The 26,603-nt window shown below is 32.0% G+C and overlaps 3 protein-coding genes across 5 annotated transcripts; 2 read left to right on the top strand and 1 right to left on the bottom strand.

Moving 5' to 3' along the window:
• Positions 1 to 8,093, top strand: LOC105786392 (hypothetical protein). Of its 3 annotated transcripts, none has more exons than XM_012612789.2 (22): positions 2 to 240; positions 328 to 1,246; positions 1,359 to 1,430; positions 1,535 to 1,739; positions 1,845 to 1,953; positions 2,669 to 2,761; positions 2,914 to 3,006; positions 3,161 to 3,295; positions 3,478 to 3,570; positions 3,661 to 3,742; positions 3,821 to 3,880; positions 3,962 to 4,014; positions 4,101 to 4,267; positions 4,998 to 5,208; positions 5,321 to 5,378; positions 5,509 to 5,565; positions 5,686 to 5,931; positions 6,695 to 6,759; positions 6,882 to 6,938; positions 7,025 to 7,118; positions 7,427 to 7,567; positions 7,665 to 8,093. In XM_012612789.2, the coding sequence occupies exons 2-22, from the start codon at positions 356 to 358 to the stop codon at positions 7,818 to 7,820; spliced, it is 3,138 nt and encodes a 1,045-aa protein (XP_012468243.1). In that variant the 5' UTR covers positions 2 to 240; positions 328 to 355; the 3' UTR covers positions 7,821 to 8,093. The 3 variants fall into 3 exon arrangements, with proteins under 3 accessions (XP_052476391.1, XP_012468243.1, XP_012468245.1); XM_012612791.2 differs by having other exon boundaries at positions 3 to 240; positions 3,203 to 3,295; XM_052620431.1 differs by lacking the exon at positions 3,821 to 3,880 and having other exon boundaries at positions 1 to 240.
• Positions 8,094 to 19,245: 11,152 nt separating this feature from the next.
• Positions 19,246 to 23,430, top strand: LOC105786389 (aspartic proteinase 36). Its single transcript, XM_012612784.2, has 10 exons — positions 19,246 to 19,690; positions 20,439 to 20,568; positions 20,661 to 20,908; positions 21,415 to 21,642; positions 21,758 to 21,920; positions 22,022 to 22,095; positions 22,178 to 22,274; positions 22,363 to 22,426; positions 22,595 to 22,666; positions 22,771 to 23,430. Exons 1-10 carry the CDS (start codon positions 19,467 to 19,469, stop codon positions 22,935 to 22,937), a joined length of 1,467 nt encoding a protein of 488 aa, XP_012468238.1. The 5' UTR covers positions 19,246 to 19,466; the 3' UTR covers positions 22,938 to 23,430.
• A 40-nt stretch (positions 23,431 to 23,470) lies between these two features.
• LOC105786391 (peptidyl-prolyl cis-trans isomerase FKBP16-4, chloroplastic) lies at positions 23,471 to 26,603 on the bottom strand. The gene is made up of 10 exons (XM_012612786.2): positions 26,458 to 26,603; positions 26,184 to 26,333; positions 26,039 to 26,094; positions 25,902 to 25,957; positions 25,392 to 25,449; positions 24,914 to 24,988; positions 24,706 to 24,795; positions 24,538 to 24,615; positions 24,006 to 24,046; positions 23,471 to 23,616 (listed from the first exon to the last, which is right to left on the bottom strand). The coding sequence occupies exons 1-10, from the start codon at positions 26,534 to 26,536 to the stop codon at positions 23,589 to 23,591; spliced, it is 711 nt and encodes a 236-aa protein (XP_012468240.1). The 5' UTR covers positions 26,537 to 26,603; the 3' UTR covers positions 23,471 to 23,588.

Genomic DNA, 26,603 nt, shown 5'->3' with positions numbered 1-26,603 from the left:
CCACATCTCTTTTTTTTTTCTCTAGTCGGTTAACAACACACCAAAGGGGAAAAAAAGAAGGAAAAAAATCTCCCATAATATTAATAGATTTATCTTTCAAATCCTTTGAGTTTTAATCGAAAACCCTAAATTTTGTTGAATCCGATCTCGGACTCTTCCATTTTAACTCTCCCCTCCAAATTTTTACTTGCCTCTCTCAAGAAAATCAAGCCTCTCATGGCCTTTATACGATCTTAATCGGTAAAATCTTTCACTCTACAGCTGCTAAATTTTTCGTTTCGTTTTTCTTTTTAATTTGATTTTTTTCATTTTTTTGGTGAATTTTAGTGGATTTTGAGAGTAAATTGAGTGAGGCATGAAGCGAGAGTTGGATTACGGAGTGGATGGTTCACTCGGTCAAACTCGGGAGGCAGTGATTCAGTCTCAAACTCAGGCGAGTTCTAGTAGTAGTTGTTGTAAAAGAGTTAATAGTACTCAAGTGAATGGTTACATTGTGTACACTCGAGTTAAAAAGTCGAGAATTGATTGCCGTGTTTCTGAGAATTTAGATAACCAAAAGCTCAAGGACTTTAATGAACCGATAAATGGTTTTAAAGTGTCTTTAATTGATGAGGATCAGGAGAATAGAATTTTAGCTGACGCAAATGGTGTAAACAATAATTTGATTGAAAGTAGATCGGGAAATGGAAATTTAGCAGGGGACAAAGTGGTAATAGAAAATGTGGTTGATGAGAGCTTAGTTGTTCGAGATATTGTCAAAGGGGGTCCATTTATAGAGGCTTTGATTGAAGAAAGCCATACCATTGGAGAAAATGCCATTGTAGGGAACCTGGTAGTTGAGGCAATTGGAGTAGATGGTAAGCCTGTTGTTCAATCTTGTCAGTCTATGGATGAGCTTGAGACTCGTCCGGTAGAGAAAGGAGGCTTTGACAGTAGTGACGGTAATGATGATGATTTACTCCTGAAGACCCTGAGGCGGCCCAAGAAATCACTATGGAGACCAAAGGTTGAAGCAGAGGAAAGTTTGGGGTGCGAACAGCAGAATGTTGAGAATGTGTTAGTTTCAAATTTTGGTGGAGAAGAAGCAGCTGAAGAAAGTGGATTGACGACTCCTAGGAAGAATTTGGAGTTGAAAATGTCAAAAAAGATCTCACTTAATAAGTGCCCAATGACTGTTAAAGAGCTCTTTGACACTGGCTTGCTTGATGGGGTTCCGGTAGTTTACATGGGTACAATTAGTAGTAAGGTGTTTCTTGGCTGCTCCCGTTGTTTCTTTTAATTTTGAATATATCCTTTAATTTTTTGTTTCTCTTTGGAATTTAAATATAGTGTGTAGCTTAGTTTTATATTAATTCCAGACAGCTGGTCTTCGGGGCATCATAACAGATGGAGGAATTTTGTGTTCATGTTCCTTGTGTAAAGGGCGCAGAGTAAGCAATCGCTTTCCCAGGTTGCAGTTTTGGATTCTATGTAACTCTGTGATTAATAATTGCTGTTATCGATCTTCTTGCTGCTGTTCTGTTTCCCATGTTAGGTTGTTCCACCTTCCCAATTTGAGATTCATGCTTGTAAACAATACAAACGAGCAGCTCAATATATCTGCTTTGAAAATGGGAAGAGCCTGCTTGAGGTGTTGCGGGCATGCAGGAGAGGACCTCTGCATACATTAGAAGCAACAATTCAAAATATCATTAGAGCTGTACCTGAGCAAAAATGTTTCACTTGTAGAAGATGCAAAGGTGACCTTTTGTTTTATTAAATACATTATTATTGACAGAGGCAAGTAAAAAGAATATTTTTATTGTACTGAGGTCTTATTCCTTTTGTCATTCACTTGTTTCTAGGTTCATTTCCTGTAATACATGTTGGCCAAGTAGGACCGCTTTGCAATTCATGCGTGGAGTTGAAGAAATCTCAGTTCATCACAATGAGTTCACCCAGTGTTGGAACCAGGTATGCATTCCTTAGGCATTGTTTTGTAAAATAATAAAATTAATAAATAGCAATTGTTGTCTCTTCTGCTTTATAGTTTAGTTGGTTAGGGTCCTTAATGTTTGCCATTAGTTGAATATTTTATTTGTTTGACAATTGCACTGTATGATCATTGCAATTAATGTGTAATATTCAAAATCTTTTCATGATAACTAGAACTTTATTGCAAATTTGTAATTTAGGGAGTTAGATTCAATTATTTGTATGACATTTTATGGGTTTTAGATTGTCCATTCAGTTCTAGTTGATTGATGCATTGTATAAAAGGGACATGTTAAGTTTTTTGACTGATAATTTATTCAGCATGTGTACTCCTTGATAAAAATGCAATTTATTTATTTTTCTTTTGGAGGGTATAAAACTGACTTACAGTATGAAATTTAACCTAACTGAAGTTTTAAGGTAATGCTAGAGTGACATTTGTTTATAGTTTGTATTAGTAACGTGTAGATACATTATTTAATATGGTTGCACTATTTTATTTCAAATCACATTCCTTTGGAACTCTTCAATGTTTATCTTTTCCACAATCCACGAGTTAATGGAATGTGACAAGAAAGTAACTTTTTGTTAATGCTTGATATAATTTTTCTTAACGTTTATCAGTTTGTACCTGGGGTTAATACTTCATATCTAAATTTCTTAATTTATATGTTTTATTTTTGTGTTGTTTCAGATCACAAGAACCCGTTTCGATGTTGCAGTCCTTTGGAAGTGCATCATTGAGTGTCTCTCCACAAAATAGAAGTCAAAGGAAGAAAGCAAACAAGTTAGTGTCTCTTAATATCTCTCTTTGTTCTTTTCTGTGCCATTTCCTGCCATCATTTTTGGCTCATAAACAGGCTGATGTATTTAAGTAAGATGATTTTTTCTTTTTAATATTTTACTGCCTTTTATCATGTGCCTCCTGCATTGTTTCAGGTCATCAGAGCTCGATTTGACATCAAATTCACCTCAATGTTCTTCGTCATCTATTTCTTTACAAAACAGACGTCCATGGAAGACAACAAGAAAGTTGGTGACCTTCTTACAATTGTCATTTGCTGTCACATAATTCTGTCTTTAACTAATTTCTTTCCGTTCATGGAAAGTGAATTGTTCTATTTGGAAGCTATAGAGCAGTGCTAGGTGGTAGTTTAAACTATAAATAGTGTTCCTTTTCTTGTAGGTTTATTGTTGGTGCATCATACTTCCGTCTTGTTATTTCCAGGTTAACGAAGCCAGGGTTATTCACGAAGTCCTTGAAGAGCGCTTCAGTGCATATTTCCTCTCAAGATAAGGGCCATTGGAGAACAAAAAAGAAGTTAGTAACATTTTATCCTGTTTTTCTTTTTGGTCATTTTATGATGGTTTCTTTCTTCTGTTGTCCTATGCCTGCAAGTTTTGAGACAAGGATCTGCTTTCAGTGAAGTTTCTTTTGAGTCTGTAGTATTTTCGTCGTTGTCATTCCCCTTTTGTGATTTTTGTGCTTTTATTGGTACTCAGGCCAGTGAAACCAGTGTTGATGTCAAAGATGTTCAAAGGAGCTTCATCACCAATTTATTCACCCAATGGAAGTCAATGGAAGATGACAACAAAGTTGGTACTTTTTTTAATATACTTCTTTAATAAGCTCTTATTTCCTTTTTCTGATGGAATCTCCTTTCTCTTTGGAATCTTTTTCTATAGAGACCAGCGATTGCATAAGTTGGTATTTGAGGAAGATGGACTGCCTGATGGAACTGAAGTTGCATACTATGCCCGTGGACAGGTAATAGAGATGAAAGTAATTTATTTTATGCCTTCGTATATCAGTGGTGTGTGAAGTGTGATTAGTTTTAATGGGCAGAGATTGCTTGAGGGTTACAAAAAGGGCTTTGGGATAATTTGTCGTTGTTGCAATTGTGAGGTATTGTGCTTTTCTTGCTTGAGCTTCAGAATTTCACAATTGCATTTTTTGTCTGTTTATGTTATTCCTTTTGTTGCGCAGGTTAGTCCCTCACAGTTTGAAGCTCATGCTGGTTGGGCTTCTCGTCGAAAACCGTATGTTTCGATATCAGATGCTTTACAGCTTCCTTCGTAAGTTACATTATTAAATATTTCTTGATTATATTTGTATACTTTGGCAGCTACGCGTACATTTACACGTCTAATGGGGTGTCTCTGCATGAACTGGCAATATCTCTCTCAAAAGGTCGTCTTTATTCTGCCAAGGATAATGATGTTGCATGCATCATTTGTGCTGATGGTGGAAATCTTTTGCTTTGTGATGGATGCCCAAGGGCGTTTCATAAAGGTTTGATTGTAAATATTAAGAATTTATTATAATCAGGAAATGCATGGATGGATGGTTTGATTTTGTTTTCTTGGTTTCATAGGTACTTTGCTTGGACACTTTGAGACTTTATTTATTTGTCTTTGGGGTTTTAGGGATAGATCTGGAGCGGTGTTTTTTTTCTTTTTGTGTGTGTGTGTGTGTGTTGTGTCAAGAATGATAGTTGCGTGACCTGAGCCCTGAGGTGTGAAGTCTCCACTCCTGTGCCTGATATGCATGAGATTTACTGTACTAGTTTCATGTCTTTGCCTATATAGATGATAAAGAACTTATATATTTCACCAAGAGAAGATAATCAGGGAAAAGAAAAATAGTGCCTACAGTTTCTCAAATGTGCACCATGATTTTTAAATGGAATGCTTTATTCAAAATGGTAGGAGTAGAGGGAAATAAACAAGAGAAGTGGAGTTTGAGTTGGATGAAAGGCTGACTTGTTTAGACAATAAGCAGAGGCTGAGAGTTGGTGGGAGATCACTCAGTCAGTGGCATTGCATATTAACACAAATGAAGTCTTGCTTTGTCCCTCATGTGCATGTTATTAGATGTTTTTCTTTGCATTTTGCTTTGCAGATTTACTATATCCAGTCTTTTTGTTTTCAACTTTAAGACTGCTATAGTTGCCTGTGATGATAAGTTTTACAGCTCTTTTTTAGCTGATTGTTATTGAGTAGAACTTTATGGGTCTATGCAGAATGTGCTTCTCTACCAACAATTCCTCATGGTCGCTGGTACTGCAAATATTGCCAGAACATGTTGATGAGAGAAAAGTGTGCAGAACATAATGCTAATGCTGCTGCTGCTGGAAGGATTTTAGGAGTTGATGCTATAGAGCAAATAACCAGCAGATGTGTACGAATTGTGAAGAACATCGAGACAGAACTTAGTGGATGCTCATTATGCAGGTTATGAGTATACACAAGGATGAATCTTGGAGCCTGTAGTTCATGAAGACTATTTGTATACAGTTTGCATTTGCGATATTTCCATAAATTTCTTTGATTTTATTTTATATAGGGCATGCGATTTTAGCAAATCAGGATTTGGTCCTCGGACAGTTATACTTTGTGATCAGGTATAATGTTAATTTTTTATTTCATCTTGTCTTTGCATTGGGCTTCAACACTGCTAAAAATCCCCCCCCCCCCCTTCATTTCATTTTCGCTGATGTGCTCATTTATTTTTTAAAAATAATTTTGTATCAGTGTGAGAAAGAATATCATATTGGCTGTTTGAGGACTCATAAAATGGCTGATCTAAGGGTATGCATGTCTTATTATCACCATTATTCATTTGATTATTAAATATGGAAATTTTGATTCCTATCTGTTGGACGCATTATCTGTTAATGGATGAAAATATTGATGCCGCTTGTATAACAGGAAATACCAAAAGGGAAGTGGTTTTGCTGCTCAGATTGCGGTAGGATCCATTCTACACTGCAGAAGTTGCTCATTCATGGAGCTGAAAGGCTCCCTGACTCCCTTTTGGATGTATTAAAGAAGAAATATGCGGAAAAAGGTTTAGATGCTGATATCAATATTGATGTGAGATGGAGGCTTCTTAGCAGCAAATTCGCTTCTCCTGAAACTAGATTGTTGCTTTCTCAAGCAGTTGGTATCTTCCATGTAAGTATTGTTCATGTTATTTTGCCAACGTTGATAAACAGTAGTCGTGCAATGCTATTTTGTAATTATTGCAATTATTATATGTTTATTTTCAAGTTTTTATTTGCCAAGTATGCTTTCTGGGTTGGATGTTGCACGGAAACATCAGTAGCTTGTAACTAACGTTTATGCTGCTTCTCATCAGTCATCTTCTTTTCTTTATCTTTTAATTTTCTTTTTCCCTTCTGCTAAAGTGGCTGGGAAAGGCAAAATATTGAGCTTATAACTTTTATATAGTTAATATATTTTCATCTCTTACTTTCTAATATACTTCTCCTTAGCATTTTCTATTCTATTATTAGTACCTTGCTTTGACCTTATTGTGGTGGAGTTTTTCACCCATTAAATACTATATACTGTAAAAGAACATGATTGTTCAAATGTGATATTTTAAGAGCATTGAAACCAAAACGATTGATAAATTGATGCATTTTGCTTTGATGTCTCTGTTTATGGCTGCTTTAAAGGTTTTTGGGGATATCAGATCGTAAGTGTATGTTTCTAGCTAGACTTATCTAACCAGGGTTTTATCCTGCCAATCTGAAACATTGCTTAGCAAAATGCCGCTGTGATTTGCATGTTGCATTCAAAACTGTGATTTAGCAGTGTATGATGATATTTGCGTTGTGGGGCTCTGATTTGGCTATGTTTTCTTTTTCAAAACATAAAAAATGCGTCATGCATGGCTTACCACTGAACTTTCTTCTTTTCTGTTTGGGTCAAGGAATGTTTCAACCCCATAGTTGATGCAACAACTGGGAGGGACCTTATCCCATGCATGGTTTATGGGTAAGCACGAGCCTTCTTTATTTCTTCTACTTGAGTGTGTTCCCCCCTCCCCCACCTCCCTCCCCTCTTTTTTTATTTATTTATATATTTTTGACAAATTTGTATTACCTTCTCTCTTACAGTAGGAACTTAAAGGGCCAAGAATACGGTGGAATGTATTGTGCTGTATTGACAATTAAGTAAGACATATTTGCTTAACATTTAAAGCTTTAGATGCTTTTGCTATTTGAATGTTGATAATGTTCTCTTTTGGATAATGTTGCAGCTCATTCGTTGTATCAGCTGGAATAATTCGAGTTTTTGGGCAAGAAATTGCTGAAATCCCTTTAGTTGCTACAAGCATTGCTAACCATGGAAAGGTGAGGTTAATGGACCCCAGTTTGTTTTTATAAACTTTGCCTACAATTCCTACCTTTTCTAAATAGTTTTACTCTGATTTCCAATTGCCGGCTTGGTAATTTTGATGATTGCTGGAGTTTTTCTAATTTGGAATCGTTGCCCATCCCTCAAAACAGTCAAGAGATATTCTTCTTGCCGACACACTTATCATATAATTCCTGTGATTTTACAAAATTATTAGCTTGGAATGCATGTTGCTGTTATCCTCTACCTGTTCCGATATCATCTCTGTTCAATCTTGATTCAGTGGAACTAAATTACCATACAGGGTTACTTCCAGCTGTTATTCTCTTGTATCGAAAAGCTGTTGGCATTCTTGAATGTAAAAAATATCATTCTCCCAGCTGCTGAAGAAGCTGAATCAATCTGGACAGATAAATTTGGTTTCAAGAAGTTAAGACCCGACCAGGTTTGTCAATAACATCATCATAATCATGCTTGTATTTCCCTTTTATCCAATTCAACTCCCATGTTTCTGAAAACATTACATTTCCCTCGTGCTTCAGCTCAGTGAATATAGAAAATCATGCTGCCAGATGGTTATTTTCCAAGGAACTTCGATGCTACAGAAAGAAGTTCCAATCCATCAACTCATTAGTAGTATCGAGCGCAGGGAGTTATATGAACATTTGAACCAAGGAAGATCTGATTTTCTAGAGTAAGGAAATGCATTTGTTGGTGTCCTTTTTTCTTTCTTTTTTTTTTTTAAATGTTAAATTTAATTTAATTTGTGCATGGAATTAGATAGGTATTAAGGTTACATAAGTTGTGTTATTTTGTTTCACCTGTTAAGGTGAAGATGATAAAGAAGTGAACTCAATTTGTGAACTGGAATGAGCTTCCAGAAGTGAACCAAATGCTGTTAAAATATCCATTCCAGTTCCCTACTATTATGAAATAGCCACCCACATACGAGACTTGAATTTTTAGCTTAATGATTTTGAAGCAGAGCCATACATTTATTTTCATTAGTAGGAATATATGTATATATTACAAAAATCTCTGGTTCTTATCTGGTGCTTGAAATCGTGTACCTTTTTGTTTGGCCTGACTTGACAAGTTTTTCCCAGAATAATATTTGGTACTGTATACTGTCAGTAGAGTTTTTAAAAATAAATACTTTTTAAAAATAAATGATAATTTTTAAAGGCTGTTTGTGGAATAAAAATAGTACATTATTAGTGTATTCTATATATCCAACAAATCGGTTGACCTGTGAATTGTTGGAAACCGGTTGAATCAAAATTTTTTAAAATTTTTTTTATGAAAAATGGGTTTTATAGGAATTTATTTAATCAGAATTGATTTAGTGGAGGAAGTAGTGGACTGATCGGTTTGGTTTTATTATTTGTACGGTATTGTAATTTAATATTTTTGCATCCGGCATTGATTCGTTTTGGTAAGTTTACATGATGTTTTAATATTGTATATTAATTTATATAAAATAAATCATATATGGGTGGTCAAGTCTTATAAAAATGGGAGATGGTAATTAAATTAAAAATAGAAATATTTATTAAAAGGTTTTGAAGCTCAAGAATATATAAATAAATTTATATAATCGAGAGAAGATATTTTAGTGAGTATATTCGGTTGGTTGGATTTTAATATCTAAACTGATTTTCAAAGTCATTTGAAACTTAGTTTTACACTAAAAGAAAACCTTTTTGGGTATTTTAGGAAGGTTTTAGAATCAAAACGGTTGGATCATCATTTTTTTATTTGATCGATTTAATTGGTTTATTTGAATAAATTTATAAAAAAAAAATAGTCTGATTGAGCTGCTCGAATTGTATGAAGTTCAAACTAGTATTAGATGTAAATTACTTAATAATAGTATGAGGATCGTATATAGGAACAATGTTGTTTTAGCTGCTCTCTTCCTTTTTTTTTAAAGGTAAAAGAATCCCATGATCATATTAATGAGAACTAGTATGATTATCGCACTGATTATATTTTTATGTAGAATTATAGAATAAAATTTTAAAAATTAAAAATATGCTTTAAACAAGGTTTCCAGAACTATATAGGTGGTCAAACTGGTCAGGCCACTGCTTCGTATGATTTGATTAAATAAATCATTAAAAATAATAATAAGCGGTTGAATCGATTTTTTAGCTTTGTTCAATTAATCTATACTGGTTTGTGGGTCAATTGGTCTGATGTATCTCTCTGAATCGATACCCCGGCCGGTTTAGTTCGGTTAAAACAACCATGACTCTAAGTTTTTACACATCGTACATTTGGAATTTAGTCATCCTATTTTTATTTTTAATAATTTAATCCCTATACTTTTTAGGTTTATAAATCTGCTTTCAAATTATATATAACCATGTAACAGTTTAATTGAAAAGTTAATGATATTAACTATTTGAACTAATTAATAACATTATAAAAATATTAAACTAATTAATAACATTATAACAATATAGAGATCAAATTATGTTAGAAATTAAAGTATAAATATTAAATCTCAAAATTTAAGCATATTAGAATGACCAAAATTGAAAATGAACTATTTTTATAAAATGAAAAAAAGCATGAGGAAAGTCGTTTGGAATATAATTATAATTATAATTATAATTATATTTAGGATAAATGCTAAAATTATATATGAATTATGGTTTAATGTGTAATTGAATACATGAATTTTGATTTTGTGCAATTTTATACATAAAATTTTGATTTGATCCAATTCTTGTAAATTTATTAACACAATTATTGATATAACATAATTTTATGTTTATATATTACATACATAAATAATTATATTTATCCAATATAAAAATAAATTTGTGTATTTATTTCTTTAAATGTGTATGATTAAATCAAAATTAAAGTTTCGGTATACGTTGAAACCACAATTAGAGTTTCACGTGTATAATTGCACCAAGTTAAAGTTCATGTATACAATTGCACATTAAGCCAAAGTTCATGTATAATTTTGAGATTTATCCCTTATAATTATTTATTAAATGTTTATTAAAATTGTATTATAAACTAAATCCTAAACTTTAGCAAAGTAGAGGATAAATACTAAAATTTTACCGTTATCTTATACGGCAAAAAAAGGACACGTGTAACGATAAAATTTCTTCGGACATTTTATATAAAAAGTAATGAAATTATAAACATTGAGGTATTAAATCATGTAAAAATAAAGTACAATGATTAAATCTTAAATTCCAACTTAGTATAAAGATCAAAAGTGACATTTAAACATTTTTATGTAATCTATATAAAATAAAAGGACCAGAATAGAAATTTAACCATTTTATATTTACAATTGAAAAAAATGGGCCTTCGTCTTGTGTAAAAGATGGAAGGTTTTAAAATGTAATAAAAAAGAAACTATAAGACCTTACTGATTATTATTTTTGTAATTTTGATTTGTATAATTATATTTTAATTTAGTTATTTTTAATTGGTTAATTTTAATGTTGGTATCTTTTTAATTTTGAAATTCTAGTTTTAATCTAAAATCATAGTAGTTAAATTTAAATTTTACTAGTAATTCTGCAAAAATACAACAACGTACCGGGCCTGAATATGCCGTTCCTTTGTGCATTCTTCAAGCACTAGCAGGTGGAACAAAACTTCTTTTCAAAGAAAATATTCTTCCATCTAGAGGCAATGTATCAATTTTACTAAGTTTTTCAGTAATTCTTTTTAGCTCTTGCCTTATTTTAGCCGATCTCAATATCAATATTTTTTTATGGATTACCATTTCAAGTATTGCTCCTGTTAGACTTCTTATGTCAGGATATGGATCAAATAATAAATATTCCTTTTTAGGTGGTCTACAAGCTGCTGCTCAATCGATTAGTTATGAAATACCATTAACTCTATGTGTTTTATCAATATCTCTACGTGTGATTTGTTGAAATAGAAGCTTATATGTATAGAGTTGTAGATTTAATCCATATTCTCCATTTTAATTATTTTAGTGCCTATATTTATCAATTTTGACCGCAAATGAAAAATGTTAACCCAATAACTAGTTTTTTTATAAGCAGTATGAAATAGCAAGCTCATAAGAGTTTGAAAATAGAAAATCTTAATAAATTTAATAAATCCCATTAGTGAAATTTAAAAAACAAAAAAAAATACAAAAATTAAATCTATAATTTCTTCATCATATACAAATTAATAACAAAATTTAACCAATTTCACCTTTTGAAGAACTCCAATAATTTTAACTACGACATAAAATTAATATTAGTAGGAAGATCAAATACAAAGATAAGCTACTACAAGAAGGCTGTAGCACACTGAAACTTTGGCCACTGGCTTACAAATACAAAGGTCACTAAACAAACCACCAAATTATAAAGATAAACAAGAAAAAACTTGGAAATATAACATATAATATGAGTTGTCCTCGAGCCTCACAAATCATATATATATATATGTGTGTGTGTGTGTGTGTGTAATGAAGTGAAGAGAGATGCCAGGCGAGGAAGCCAAATGCCAAAGGATCGAAGTTGCCCTATTAAGAGAAGATCGTCTTTAAAAGGAAAAGCGATGGATAACTTCAAGTTTCAGAACATCTTTTACGAAAATAAAATAGCCCTATAAAAGAAAGAGCTACGTACCATTGGCCACCCTTGTCTAATTGAAGCCATTGGCAAGGGTGGCCTTGATGGTGCTGAATTATTAAGAGGGTTTGATATTGAAGCTTTGTATGAGTTGATATAGGGCTTCTTTTCTATTGTGGCAATTGAAGGGGGCTAACTAGTTTGAGCATCTTCCAAAGGATATGCCATTACGACATCTCCCTTTTCTTTCTTTCTTTATTTCTTTTTCTAAGCCCATCACGTTTTATATTGGGAATGGCTGCCTAGCCTTTCTTCTTTATCACATGGGGAGATGATAGCTGATGATACCTAAATTTCATGAGAGTCATGTGTTTCAATAGTAGAGATGTGATTCATCAAGGGAATTACAAGTTTTTTATTTTTTTACTAACTAATAAAAGAGTATCATAAGGACAGATGTTGTGGTAGTTCACTTTGTTCTTTAATTATGTGATTAGGGGTTCAATCCGTACTAATGTAAATGGAACACATCAAATAATCAACTCTAGCAATTGCTCTAAGAAAGAAATATCTCTGCTACTTACTCCAAATTTATTCCTTTTTCTAGTTCTCTAAGTACAGGATAACCCCAAGGGGTTGCAGGTTCTTTTTAACTAATTGGAGCCCTCCCTTCACCGGTTTACCACCCCCATGAGGATGGTCTAGGGTTCATAATTACTCTTACTACAAGACGTTTACCTAGCCAACATTTAGGTATGGCTCTACCTAAACTTTTCTGGTTCACCCCAACATTCCTCACCTGTCCGACTGTTGTTGAGTAGTTTTCGGATATCAAACAAACCTCTTCAAAAGATAATTTTAATGTGATCGATTCTCCCTCCTTTACAATCAGTTTCACAACAACATCTGTTGATATTAAATCTCTTTAATTTAATTGATTTTATATTGAATACTTAAATTAGCCATTGGCAGGCTGCTAGAGCTACTTAATATTATATCATCAATAGATTTGTGGAACGTGACGTCCATTTTTTATTGCAACAAAATTAAAACCTCAAAAGTAAATTTCGTTCTTAAGCAATTTTTTTTATAGTGTGAATAAGATTTTTTTTTCAATGTATTTATTGGAGCGAACCAGTAATTAATTTTTCGTATTCTGTAGATCTATTAAGGGAGTAGATATTGATCACGAATTTTAAAGTTATTCCATACCTAAGATAAAGATCGAACTCTCAATCACTAATTAAAAAAAAAAAACCCTTACTATTTCATCGAACTCTAAAATTAAGGTGACTAAGATTTTTCTTTCATATTCATGGTGACACATGCATGAGTATCATTCTTTTGTTCTCTCAAGCACATTACTTTGATACTCATTTTCTTTTCATGGCGTAATGCCTCTGGAACTTTTGAAGAGTCATCATGCAATATAACATTGTTGTTTGTAATTATATAATATCATTTAGGGTAAACTATAAAAATAGTTATTTTTATTTGTCTCAGATTATATTTTAGTCATTTATGTTTAAAATGTTACGTTTTAGTCACTTACGTTATCGTTTTGTTACAAAGTGGCCACTCTGCCATTAAACTCCGTTACCTCCCTAACGGCAGTCCTACGTGACAGTCCAAATGGGTTTTAAATGCCAACTTAGATGTCCAGTTGCTGTGATAAAAATAGGTTTTTAATTAAATAAATTTAATTTGGACTATCATGTAGAAAATCCAAGTTGGCATTTAAAACCCATTTGGATTGCCACGTAGGACCGCTAATAGTAGGGTGACAACTTCATAACAAAACGATAACGTAAGTAACTAAAACGTAACATTTCAAACATAAGTGACTATTATTGTAATTTACCCTATCATTTAATTCAATTATTTCAAATAAAATTTTGATAATTCTTTTTAGGGCTTAATCTGCTCTATATAATGCTGGGAAAAATTATTAAAAAAAATATTATGATCAATTTTCAAAATTTTTATTTTGGTCCTTTTTTTTTGTTGGGTTTTGGGCCAAAAACTTGACCCAAATTCAAGTTGGACTGCCAAAAGTTGGATCCACTTATTATTGATGCAAATTGAACAGGGGGTGTTGAAAATTGAAATCAAGATTCAATATTATTGAATATTGAAGATCTACCTCTGCCCCACAAATTTTCTTTTGAAAATAAATTTGTCAAAAGAAAGAAAGAAAAAAAAGGTGATCCTTATAAAAGTTACCATATGATTTTTGACCATCAAATTGAAATTTTCAAATATTATAGGGACCAAATCATCCAATTCAAATAAAATTCTCACCAAATTTCAAATTTTCCTTCTTAATTTATTAGGTGAACAATGCACTTCAATCTTGAGTTATTTTTTTTTTACCCTTTTAGCCAATATCAACAACTCTCTTTAAATATTATTTTCACTTTTGTATTCTCTAAATAAACGAAAAATAATTCATTTTCATAAAAGGTCTGGGAGCAAGTCAGTCATTCTAGGATGAAAGCGAGCGATTTAATTCTTAAAATATTTAGTTTCGAAGCAAAGAGGTAAAATTCTAAATAATGATAAGGTTGAACGCTGAGAAATGTCATTTACTTCAATAGAAAGTCTAATTTACTCCGTAACTATAGATATCTTAATCTGCTTTACAATTCATGTCTCTAATTAGCAACTTTAAAATTCGAGCTTAATTCAAACACGTAAAGATAAAGCCCGTTTGTTAGGAGTAGAAACCCGATTTTAATAAATAGAAAAGAAGAAGATAATTTGGTAAGCATTAAAGTGGAAATGGAAAGGAAGAATTGTCAATTTGTAAGCAAGAAAAGCAATCTTATTACATTGGAAAAAGAAAAAGAAAAATGGGTTGATGTTTTATTAAAGGGGTTTGGTAATTTGCTAAAGAATGAAGCAAAATAAGATTTCTTCATTGATGTATATCTCTAATGTTTGACGTATAAATGATTTCACCAGACGAGAGTATTGTTTTGAGTGTGTTATACTTCATAGAATTTCTAATGTTGCTAGCTAATAAAAACAATACAAAAGATCCAAGATTGAGTTTATGATACTTGCATGGCAGAAAACATGGGAAATCTCAATAAAAGATTCAACTTTTAAAATGGTATGCCGTTATAGTAGTTTTAGTTCGATTGGCATTGGTGGTGTTGTCAATTCAGGGGGATGTGGGTTTGAGTGCGTTGACGTGCATTGTCCTCTTATTTAAGAATTGGGGAGGGGCTATAGGTAGTTCTAGACATTGTATAAAAAAGAACATATATGATAAGAACCTATAATGGTTCAAATCTCGTCATCTAAAAACGCAAACTCTCTGTGAACCACCTCCTTCTCCACGAAGCACCCCTTCTCAAGAGACAAAACCTTGAGTACTCCCACTATTTGTTTTATTTTATAATTTAATATTTAGATTAACACTTTTTTTTCTTTCTACATTAAAATTAAGGAGGTAAAAGTAGTACAGACACCCTTATATTAAGAGTTAGATTGGAATTTGTCTTATTTACTTAAAAATAGGCAAATTCGTCTCTGTACATTAGATCAAATAGCAAATAGTTATAAATTCCATACATTTCTACTATTAAAAATTGGCGTAGCTGAAATAACTAAACGGTAATATCAGGCGTGCCGCGTGCACCTCATGTTAATGTACAATGACCAAATTTTAATAATAAAATAGATGAATTTTTTTACAGAAGAATCAGTTTACTCTTTAATTTAACATATATGAACTAATTTACTCATTTTTTGAGAAAATATAAAAAATATAATCTAACTTTTAATACGAAGACTTTAATAATATTTTCTAATCAACAACAGAATAACCCGCTACTTGAATTCAAGATCAACAGTGTGTGTATATATATATATATATATAATGCATGACTTTTGAAAATAAAACCGAATAAATAAAGGGATGAGTGTTGCCCTTTGTAAAGTGTTATTCAACAAGAAAAGCTATCTTTTAATAAGGAAAACTTGGTCAATGTTTCATAACTTTATTTAAAGAAAATATTTTATAATTTAATCCATTTTATCCCACCATTAATACAAAATTTTAACTTCATCCATACTAGTAAGGTCTTATTTGAAGAGATTTTTAGATATAGGTTACAAGCTTATTTGGATTGAAGTTAAAAGTTAGAGGCTATCTAAATAAAATAAAATAAAATAAAATTTATAATTATTATTGCTGACAATTATGTTTTTTTAACTGAATCGGTGATCGGACTACATTTTTAATTATCAGTTTGATTGTTTAGTCCGGTTTAATTAAATAAATCATTAAAAATAGAAAAATTCGATTCAATTGGGTTTTAGCCCAATTCAATATGCTCCTACTGATTTGTGAGTCAACCAGTTCAACCTCCTTCTTCGAACTGGTATATTTGGATTCAAATAATTTAAAGTTGGGGTCATTTTAAAATTGAATCATTTGAGTTTGTGGGTCAAATTTTTTGAGTGGAGTCATATTTTGAATTATCTGTACGAATCATTTCAGTTTGAATCAAATTATTTCCTTATTCGGGTTGGATGAGTTTAATTTTTTCCGCTCCTTATCAAATTGGGTTGAGTTCAAATTCAAATGGCTTAATAAGCAATTTGACTCCTAAAATATTCAATGTTCTCATATTAGTACTTAAACTTATTTTGATCAAAATTGATACTTAAACTATCGATTTTTATCCCGTTTTACCCCTAAAGCATATGAGATCCTATAAAAAATATTTTTATTGATTGATATTGACTTTTCAAATAAACTAAAACAAAATTAATAATTTATATAAATTTTAGGTCTGTTTTCTAAGCTCAGGCTTGGTCTAATCCGAAAAATGGGCTTAAAATTTTGCTCAAGTCTAGTTTGAATAAAAATGCTAAAACTCAAGCCCAGCCTAGCCTGCCTGTATTGAGATTTTTTATATTATTATTTTTATATAAAAATAAATTTAAAAAGTATATATCAAATGTACTAAAAATATTAAAATAAATATTTTTCAACAAATTGAAAATAAATTAAAAATTATTTATTAAGATAGGTGCAACTTATCAAGCAAATACCTCTAAAATAATAGTAAAAATAACTCTAAAATAATAGTAATAACAATAAAACAAGAGTTATATAATATCTAAACAATAACAACAAAATAATAGCAATATAATAGCCAAACAGCACCAAAACAATGACAAACAACAACAAAAGCAGTAAAAACAACAACAAAAAGCAATAATTTTTTTTTTTACAAATTCAAGTTTGGACCAAAAAATATTATCCAAAGTCCGATCTATTTAAAAAACGAACTTTACTTTTTTATCTAAATCCTTCCACTTTTTTAACCCACCTCCTCAGCCCACGATAATCAGTTCTTCATTTAATCAAACATGTGAGATTTTAAGCATGATTATTATGCTAATATACATATATATATATATACGAGTCTATGGTCTTGGTCGTCTCTCCCAACAGCTGCGCGTGGGTATGCTGCTGACTCTTTTGGTCAATTCAGGCGTGCAAATACGCACCGTACGCTGTCCACATTTCGAAACTATTTAAAACTTTCTTAAGAATATTTGATATATTTTTAATATTTAATCGTATCATAATTTTTTTTTAATAATAAGGTAACGATTTTTAAAAATTTAAAATATATGAAAAAAGTTAATTAATTGATAATAATATAAATTTACATCGAATGTGTTAATGTACAAAAAAAAAAACAAGTGACAATATGATCAGTTTATCCCATTTATGACAAGAGGAATGGTTGATGAATGAGGTAGTCGGAATTGTAAAGAAATAAGTAGGTTGAGATTTAGCGAGAAAGACCGAGATAAACGGTTGCTTTGTTCTTTCCTTTGTTCCGATATGTCATGTGACCAATCGATATTGGTGTATCAAAGGCAAGTGGCCTGATGCTATTAGTTTAAGTAAGGTAGCATTGTGATGTAACTCGAGTTCTTTCGAGCGGAAAATGATATGGCAGTTAACGAATGGGTCTGTCAGTTATGTAAATTACTTGTCGAAAATAATTTTCACGAGAGATTTATATAATTGTTCCATAATTTCAATAAAAAGTAACAAATAATATAAATATTTTATTTAATTACTCTATTCTTAGTTAACTTTTTATTATTAATATTTTAAACACTCCAAAAATGAGAGAATTAAGTCAACTTAAACTCAAATAATAATAATTATCATTTTAAATGTGTACCCTCAAAAGACTTTTGAGTCAACTTGATAACATTTCTGCCTTTCTTGTCATTTTCCTTTCATCCAAACATTGATCACATGATCTTTTTTAAATAAATTTATTTTTCCTCAAATCAACTTCTAAACATATTTTTTAGAAATATAAAATTAAGTATATTTGCATAAATTATTATCAGAAATTGATGTATATTATATTAAATATAATAATTTATATTTTTATCTATCATTTTAATGCATTATACAAAAAATATTAGAAAAATAATAATCTTTTTTCTCATAAGAACAAAATACCACGTGTACCGATATTTATTGGGTCAAATGGTAAGGAGACAATATTTCTTAAGTAGAAAATCGAGAATTGATTGTTCAACCGGTGATATATAATTGTAAATAATCAGTAACAAATTGAAAATCAAGGATAGAATATCAATTAAAAATCAGAAACCAAAGTTATTAATTTTTTAAAATTTAGATTTTTATTATGTTTTGGTTGATTTTTCATTTATTTTAATTTTTCTATATTTGTAACAAAATACGACTATTCACAATACGACTATTCACAATAGATTTTTGTGAGAATTCTCTCTATCTATTCGAACTCAAAATACCAAAATTTCAATAAAGAGTAACATAATATAAATATTTATTTAATTACTATATTTTTATTAATATTTTGTTGCTTTAATGAGAGGGTCAACTTAAAGTCAAATGATAATAAATATCCTATAAATTGTACCCTCAAAGACTTTTGAGTCAACTTCATTACATTTCTGCCTTTCTTGCCAATTGAGTATATTTTTTAAAAAATAAAATTTAATTTTGCACAAACCAATATCTAAAAATACTTTTAGAAATAAAATAAATTAAACATAATTGCATAAATGATTATTAATAATTGATGTAAAAAAGGGTACTAATTGATGTATATTATGAATTTTGTTAACAATTTTACACATAATAATATATAATATCGTCCTTTTCATTATTGAGTCTTAGTTCGATTTACATGGGTACTATTGTCAATGAAAGATGACGTGGTAGGTTCGAGTGCGTTGAAGCGCATTATACAAAAATTACTAGAAAAATAATCACTTTTCTTCGATTAAAAATTGAGAAATCAAATTTATTATTTGTTTTTAATAAAAAATTAGATTTTTATCCTTTATTTTTTTTCAAATATTTCAACTATTAATTTATTTTTAATTTAATGAAGCAAACAAAATTATATACCATAACTACTGCAAAATCATTGCTCAATAAAGGGTATTTTAGTCTTTCTAAGTCACAACGCCTATATTTTATCCCCCATCTTAGCTGGCTAATAATCAAAAAATCCAATCCATTTCGCAAGAGTATTTTTTATTTCCTTAGTAACACTCTCGTTTTCTTTTCTTTTCTTTGCTTTCCTTTTTTTCTTTTCTTTTCCTTTTCTCAATGCAGGGAATCAAACAAGATCGATCTTTTAATTTCGATCTATCTTTATAAAACAAAAACCCATTTTTTTTTGTTCATTAAAATTTTGTTTCTCAAAGCCTTTGAAGGAAAAAAAAATGCGGGCTTTGAGGCTTCTATTGGTCTTGGGATTTTTAACAGTCTTGTCGGTGGCTTCTTGTGTTGTTATCCCACTTGAAAGAGCTTTTCCTTTGAATGGTCGAGTTGAGTTGAACCAACTCGTAGCTCGTGATCAACTCAGGCACTCTCGTATGTTGCAAGGTCTCGTTGGTGGAGTCGTCGATTTCTCTGTTCAAGGCACCTCTGATCCCTATCTCGTTGGGTAATTGTTTACTTAACCCCCCTTTTCTGTTTCTTGTTTCTTTTTTTTTTTCATTTTTATGGCTGTTTTTTTGCTTGTTAATGAGTTTGTAGTTTTATGTTCTTTAATGGGTTTTGTTTTTGTGAATTTGTAAAGTATGAAACTTTGCTAAATTTAGGTTCTTTATATATCAATTCATTATTTTTTCTGGATATTGTTTAGTGCTTTATCCTTACGCTTCTTGTAACAGCTGTGGAAGATAATGAAATGTTGAAGGAAAAAGGGAAAAAAAAAACTTTTTTTTCCCATTTTTTTTATCCAAAGATGAAAACTTGTTAGCTCTGGAGTCGAATGACATTTTGCTCCCTTTATTCAAAAAATGGGTAACTTAGTCCCAATATGTTAGATTAAGGAATAAGGAGCAAACCGGTACTTCTGTTAAAAATTTCATCCATTTTACTGTTAAAAACTGATCTGTATGCACATGAAGTACATGTGGCACATCTCGTGTAACTCTTTGGGTATTCCATCAGCCACTCTTATTTTTAGCATTTGAAATGGATGAAATTTAACAAAAGGGTCAATTTGTTCTTTAATCTAACCTACAAGGACTAACTTGCTAATTTTTTTTTCAGTAAAAGGATAAAATACACTTTGACTTCTAGTATAGGAGCCTTGTACTTTTACGCTTTGGTTCTCTTTTAGCATTTGAATCTTGATTAGTGACATTGATTTTGTTCTTGAATCCTTTATGTGTTCATTTGTTCAGGCTTTATTTTACAAAGGTTAAACTCGGATCACCTCCTAGAGAATTCAATGTGCAGATAGATACCGGAAGTGATATACTATGGGTGACTTGCAGTTCTTGTACTGATTGTCCTCAATCCAGTGGACTTGGAGTAAAATCCCTTTCCCTTATTTGAGAAGTTTTAAGAGGAAAAATGATGGTCGAGTATGTAATTGCTAACTTGTTATGCTGTGTATTGTACAGATTCAGCTCGGTTTATTTGACACCACGAGTTCGTCATCCGCTAGGATGGTTCCTTGTTCGGATCCAATGTGTTCTTCAGAATATCAAACAACTGCAACTCAGTGCTCTCAGAGTAATCAGTGTAGTTACTCATTTCAATACGGGGATGGAAGTGGAACATCTGGTTATTATGTGGTTGATATGTTGTCTTTTGATGCTGTTATGGGACAGTCTTCGATTGCTAACTCTTCGGCTCTCATTGTGTTCGGGTGAGCTTCCATGACTTGATAGAGATTTTTGGGTAAAAGTAACATGGAGGCTACTGTATTTGGAGTCAGATTACATTTTGCCATCTTTACTCAAGAAAAAATAATTCTAATACCTTAGATTAAAGAGCAAAGTGGTTTTTTCTATTAAAAAATCATCTATTTCTATCATTAAAATTGGCATATTTGGTGGAATAATCAGACAGTTATACATGGCGTGCCACACCTCATGCTAACTTACAAAAACTGGTTTTTAACAATAAAAATAAATGGAATTTTTAAGAGAAGGACCAGTTTGTTTTTTTATCCAACATATAGGGATTAACTTGCTCATTTTTTCAGTAAAGGGATCCGGAAATGAGGTTAATGTCAGATTAATTGAGTCACAAGAAGGAATGTAAACTTGGTCATTTAAGTTGCATGTATAATATCTTCATGGTTGTATGTCTTATTTTAATCTCACCGTGTTATTAAAAATTTATTCCTTTTTGAACATTGTACGGAAACAGGTGCAGCACATATCAGTCCGGTGACTTAACGAAGACAGATAAAGCTGTGGATGGGATATTCGGGTTTGGCCGGGGCGATCTGTCTGTAATATCACAATTATCATCACGGGGTATAACACCTAGAGTTTTCTCACATTGTCTTAAAGGGGATGGCAGTGGAGGGGGTATAATGGTTCTCGGTGCGATTATGGAACCTAGCATTGTTTATAGTCCACTTGTCCCATCACAGTATGTCACCTTTCTTGCATACACTCGTGCCACAATTATACAAGTTTCTTTTTTTTTTGTTTAGTTCCCTCTGTTTATGGCAGGTTTGATGATTTCATTGTTTTGACTTTTTCAGGCCTCATTATAATTTAATGCTACAGAGCATTGCTGTCAACGGACAGTTGCTACAAATTGATCCATCAGTTTTCGCAACATCTAGTAATCGTGGTACTATTGTTGACTCCGGAACAACTTTGGCATACCTCGTGCAAGAGGCATATGATCCATTTGTTATTGCTGTAAGTACGATATCTTATGAATCGGTTTTCGATTTTCTTTGAACATAAAAATGTAAACGATGACATATAGCAATCATTGACTCTCGTTTTTGAATTCACAGATAACTGCTACTGTTTCACCTTCCGTTACTCCCACCATTTCTAAAGGAAACCAGTGTTATCTAGTCGCTGCCAGGTTAATTCTATAGCTTTATCTTTTATGTTGTAATTTCATAGTTTTGTATAAATGAGACTGACAACCGTTTTTGGATTGTCAGTGTAAGTCAGATATTCCCCCCGGTTAGTCTAAATTTTGCTTCTGGTGCATCAATGATGTTAAAACCGGAAGACTATCTTATACGCTCGGGTTTCTACGTAAGTTGTTATGAATTTAAAAAACGATTGCTGTTAATCGAATTTCTGTTCCATGATGTGTAATGGGTCGGGGTTTCTTTTTGGACAGGATGGTGCCACAATGTGGTGCATCGGTTTCCAAAAGGTTCAGGGTGGAATATCGATTTTAGGAGGTTAGTTACGGTTTTCTTTGAATCAAATAAAGTTTACTCCGTAGTATAAAGCTACTGTAAGTAGTATTTCTGCCTGAATTCATAAAAATCATTGAAGCTGGGACTTTTTGAACGGAGAATATGAATTTAACCATTTTGGTGACTTACTCGATTTTTTTTTTTTTGCAGATCTTGTCTTAAAAGATAAGATATTTGTTTATGATCTTGCTCATCAACGAATCGGATGGGCCAACTATGATTGTAAGTTCAATTTTACAATACGATTATACGCTTTTTACCGTAAGCTTTGCTTTTCATTTAGCAACATTATCTCTTACATCGTCTCGGACTCTCAACTTTGTTAGGTTCATTATCTGTAAATGTCTCGATTACTTCAAGTAAAGACTTCATAAACGAAGGGCAGGTGAGCGTGAGTAGCTCGACGAAAGAGATATTATTCAAGCTCATACCTTTGAGTTTTATAACCTTCCTAATACAACTGTTAGAGCTCGTTGAGTTCCAGTTCTTGTAATTTAAACCCTCGATTCCCCGAAAAAAATATTCATTCTTTCTTCGATCTATATAGTAGATTGTCCGATCGGTTATTTATTGTGATCGGCAAGGCGTTTGTGCTTTCTTACTCAGATAGTAAAGGTTCTTATTCTGGCCTGGATTGCTCGTGGACGGACGGGACGTCTTATCCTCTTATGGATAGCTAAATCTGTATACTCTCAACCGGATTCGGGGTGCGGAAAAACGGTGCTCGTTTCTCTTTACACGGTTGCTGTTTCGGGTTTGGTTTGGTCAGAGATGTAGAAATAGGCAATTGGTGTCTAAGTTTGCAAGTCAATTTTGTAAAACTCATTGTTTTGTGTCTGGTTTTTTTAGTGATATAAAAAAAAATGTTCATACTTATTTTTCATTCTTTCCTTGTTTGTTCAGTCAAAAAATGCAAACAGGGGATTAGAGTGTACTAAAATGTAAAGTACTATTAATTTATGTTATCTGAGTTTATTTTTTGAAAATTTTGAATTAAAGTGAAAATTCATTGTGGATACCAAACACTTCAAAAAAAAATTAAATAATTAAATTTTTTCTTAGTAGTATATCAAATCGAGAGAGATTACAAGAGAACAAAAAAAAAAACATGTATAAATTTTCCCAGTTTGTGTCAAATTGTGAATCAACCCTCAATAACTTTTACAGGAGTTCTGCACCACAAATAAATTAGTGGGTTAATCAAATTGCTAGGGACTATTTAAATACTTATGGTATGCTAGAAAAGTTTTTTTGTTGGTAAAAGTATCATAGTGATTTTATATTAAGAGTTAGATTATATTTTGGTTTCTATATTTAAAATGAGAAAATTAGGCCTAGTACATTACGGTCATTTCTGTTAAAAATTCATCCATTTTTCTAATAAAACTGACGTAGCTGTCAAAATAACCAAAAATATGTTCACATACATGGATCAATTTTGAATAGTAGAAATGGATGAAATTTTTAATAGAAGAGACCGATTTACTTTCTGATTTAATGTACAAGGACTAATCTCTATGGTACTTTTATCATTAATTATTATACATACTTAATTACTTACCCAAATGGGCTTTGTTTGATGGACAATAACTCAACATCCAACTGCATGTTATACAAATAGTTAATGTGCAGAAAAATGAGTTCAGGAAATGCAATAATAATTTATGGAATATAACATATGATAAGGAGTTAGTAGTTACTGGAAAAGAAAAGAGGAAATAAAGACATAATTTGAAATATGATATACGGTATTTGAAAAGCTCTTATTTAAGCATATTAAAAAATGTGTAATCCTTATTTAATAATCATTTTGAAAGGTTTAGCTTATACGTGAGCAACTCTATTTAATCTCAAAGCATTTAACTTAAAAGAAAGTGAAGAGTCCGAGTAACGAATTGATAAAAGACTATCAGGCATTGGAAGGAGCTTAACAGTTGTTTACTAGAAACCAACAAATTGACCAAATATCAGTACAATCCAAGTTTTAAAGGATGATTGTTAAGTGAAAAAAGTGCAACTATTTGCCCATGCCATTGATCACCAGTGATTGGTATCATAACATTATATGTCCAATTTTAAAGGATGATTGTTACCTCAATTGTTGCATTTGGAGGGATTTCTTGTACTCCCTTTTTCCCATATGCTAGCTCAGGAGGAACTATCAGCAGTCTCTGTAAACAAAACTATTTGTTAAACATCAAGGAACCGTATGTATGCATGCATGTTGTGTGTGCGTGTATGTATGTATGTATGATCTTCACCTGGCCTCCGACCCGCATTCCTTCAACACCGAGATCCAGTCCCTTAAGCACATTTCCCCTTTCAGATTGGCCAATATCAAAACCATAAGGCTGCATGCATGAATTCAAGCATATCACTATTGCCAAAGATGTAATTACAGTAGGTTAATAGCAATGGCGGTTATAGTTATACAGCATGAAAACTGCCTACGGAACATGTCGGTCTTACCGTCCCACCTCCGACACCAAGTCCTTGTCTGCTAGTCATAAACGTGACGCCTCTCCATTTTGCAACATAGTGCACCTACGAAAAAAACCAACCATACCGCTTCAAACTTACCGCAACAAACAAACGCAACAATCGAACAATTACAGGATTTATCAGAGGGTGACATGAAACTTCATATGAGCATAGATCATTAAGGCAGAACAGGCTTAATTATGTTTGAGATTTTCTCCTTCTATTCCATTCAATCACTTCAGCTTTCAGTGAACACTAATTAATATCACAACGGTGTCGGATTGTCATCGCTGACATTAGATCATCGGTCTTGGAAACATGGCTCTATGACATAGTGAAAGTTTTCCCAAACTTTAATGATAATCAGCTAAATTCCTCATTTTGGTAGAATGTAAGATAAAAGCAAATCATAAAAAGTACATATATGATAGAGCTTTAATGAAATCTAACAAGTTCACAACCGTACTGCAACCCGAGATCCCTTAACAGCTTTAAGTCCACTGCCGACCTTCAAATCATAGTACCTGGAGAAGATTGTGGATGTCAAAAATTGTATAAGCACTGCCATTAAGAAATCACTTCTTTCTTTATAGATTATGTCGTTTGCATTGCATATATGAGGACCATTTTAATGTAGTTTTCCCAATAAAGTACCATAGAGGCCCTTGTACTAGAAGTCATATTGCATTTTATAGATTATGTCATAATTTTTACTGCAAATTGATCTTTTTTATTAAAAATTTACAGTAAAAATGGATGGAAATTTTAACAGAATGATCGGTTTGCTCCTTGATCGCAAGTACAACGACGAATTTGCCCATTTTTTGAGTAGAGGGGACAAAATGCAATTCGACTCTTAGTACAAGGGCCTCCATGGTACTTTCACCCACATTAATATCTTGAATATAACATACATTTTTCCAGGTATAAGATGAGAAATTGAGAATTAATGGAAAGGGGTTGAAAATTTACTAACTTGAGCCCATTGGGAAGAGTTGTGAATTCAGTCTCAGGTATTTTAGCTCCCCTAAGCTGCAAAAAATCGAACATATAGCGAACAAATTATACCAAAGAAAAGGATAAAAAAAAGCTTGACAATGGGATTATATTTACAGCTCTTCTACTTGTACTAGCCGCCTCAGCCACATCAGAGATATACATTGCAGCAGCTGAATCAGTCATGAAACGAAGTTCATCAGAACATGAAACACATCACTAATTACCCATTATTAAGTGGGACTGATGTTAAAGCACTAACCAGCTGTGAGGAGAGAACCAAGCACTACCCTTCTTGCCTCATGCTGCAAAGACACAATTGCTGCTTTTATATTATCATCATCATTAGAAGATGATGACAACGTGCAGTGACATTGCAATAGAAATGGATCTCTCTTTGGTACTCTCTTCCCTGAGGTTCAAACAAATGGTTTCATTGCATTATAAAAATACATAAACAAATATCGCACTCGATTTCGAGTCACGTAGATACTAACGCAAACGAATAAAAGAGATATGGATGTGTTTTTATTTACCTGAAATGGGAAGTGAGAAGAAAGGTTTGTGGAGGAGACTGAAGCTGTTTTGATGGTAAGAGAAGAGGGAGAGCTCCATTGACACAGTTTTAAGAAGTGAAAGTCATTGGAGTTATTTCCTATTTGGTTATGAAAGAAGAGAAGAT

Source organism: Gossypium raimondii, chromosome 1, assembly GCF_025698545.1.
Source record: "Gossypium raimondii isolate GPD5lz chromosome 1, ASM2569854v1, whole genome shotgun sequence".
Classification (NCBI taxonomy): domain Eukaryota; kingdom Viridiplantae; phylum Streptophyta; class Magnoliopsida; order Malvales; family Malvaceae; genus Gossypium; species Gossypium raimondii.
The sequence above is the reverse complement of the archived record's forward strand: the minus strand, read 5'-3'. Positions and strand labels throughout refer to the sequence as shown.

What these genes read in the sequence shown, in the direction of transcription:
- LOC105786392 (XM_012612789.2), top strand. Translation starts at nt 356, where the DNA reads ATGAAGCGAGAGTTGGATTACGGAGTGGATGGTTCACTCGGTCAAACT. An exon ending in GTCGTTGTTGCAATTGTGAG is followed by an intron (nt 3,881 to 3,961) that starts GTATTGTGCTTT and finishes TTTGTTGCGCAG; the next exon opens with GTTAGTCCCTCACAGTTTGA. An exon ending in ATAAAATGGCTGATCTAAGG is followed by an intron (nt 5,566 to 5,685) that starts GTATGCATGTCT and finishes CTTGTATAACAG; the next exon opens with GAAATACCAAAAGGGAAGTG.
- LOC105786389 (XM_012612784.2), top strand. Translation starts at nt 19,467, where the DNA reads ATGCGGGCTTTGAGGCTTCTATTGGTCTTGGGATTTTTAACAGTCTTG. An exon ending in CTCAATCCAGTGGACTTGGA is followed by an intron (nt 20,569 to 20,660) that starts GTAAAATCCCTT and finishes TGTATTGTACAG; the next exon opens with ATTCAGCTCGGTTTATTTGA. An exon ending in ATGATCCATTTGTTATTGCT is followed by an intron (nt 21,921 to 22,021) that starts GTAAGTACGATA and finishes TTGAATTCACAG; the next exon opens with ATAACTGCTACTGTTTCACC.
- LOC105786391 (XM_012612786.2), bottom strand. Translation starts at nt 26,536, where the DNA reads ATGGAGCTCTCCCTCTTCTCTTACCATCAAAACAGCTTCAGTCTCCTC. An exon ending in GAATGCGGGTCGGAGGCCAG is followed by an intron (nt 24,616 to 24,705) that starts GTGAAGATCATA and finishes TTTTGTTTACAG; the next exon opens with AGACTGCTGATAGTTCCTCC. An exon ending in ATCAAACAAAGCCCATTTGG is followed by an intron (nt 23,617 to 24,005) that starts GTAAGTAATTAA and finishes TTTGTGGTGCAG; the next exon opens with AACTCCTGTAAAAGTTATTG.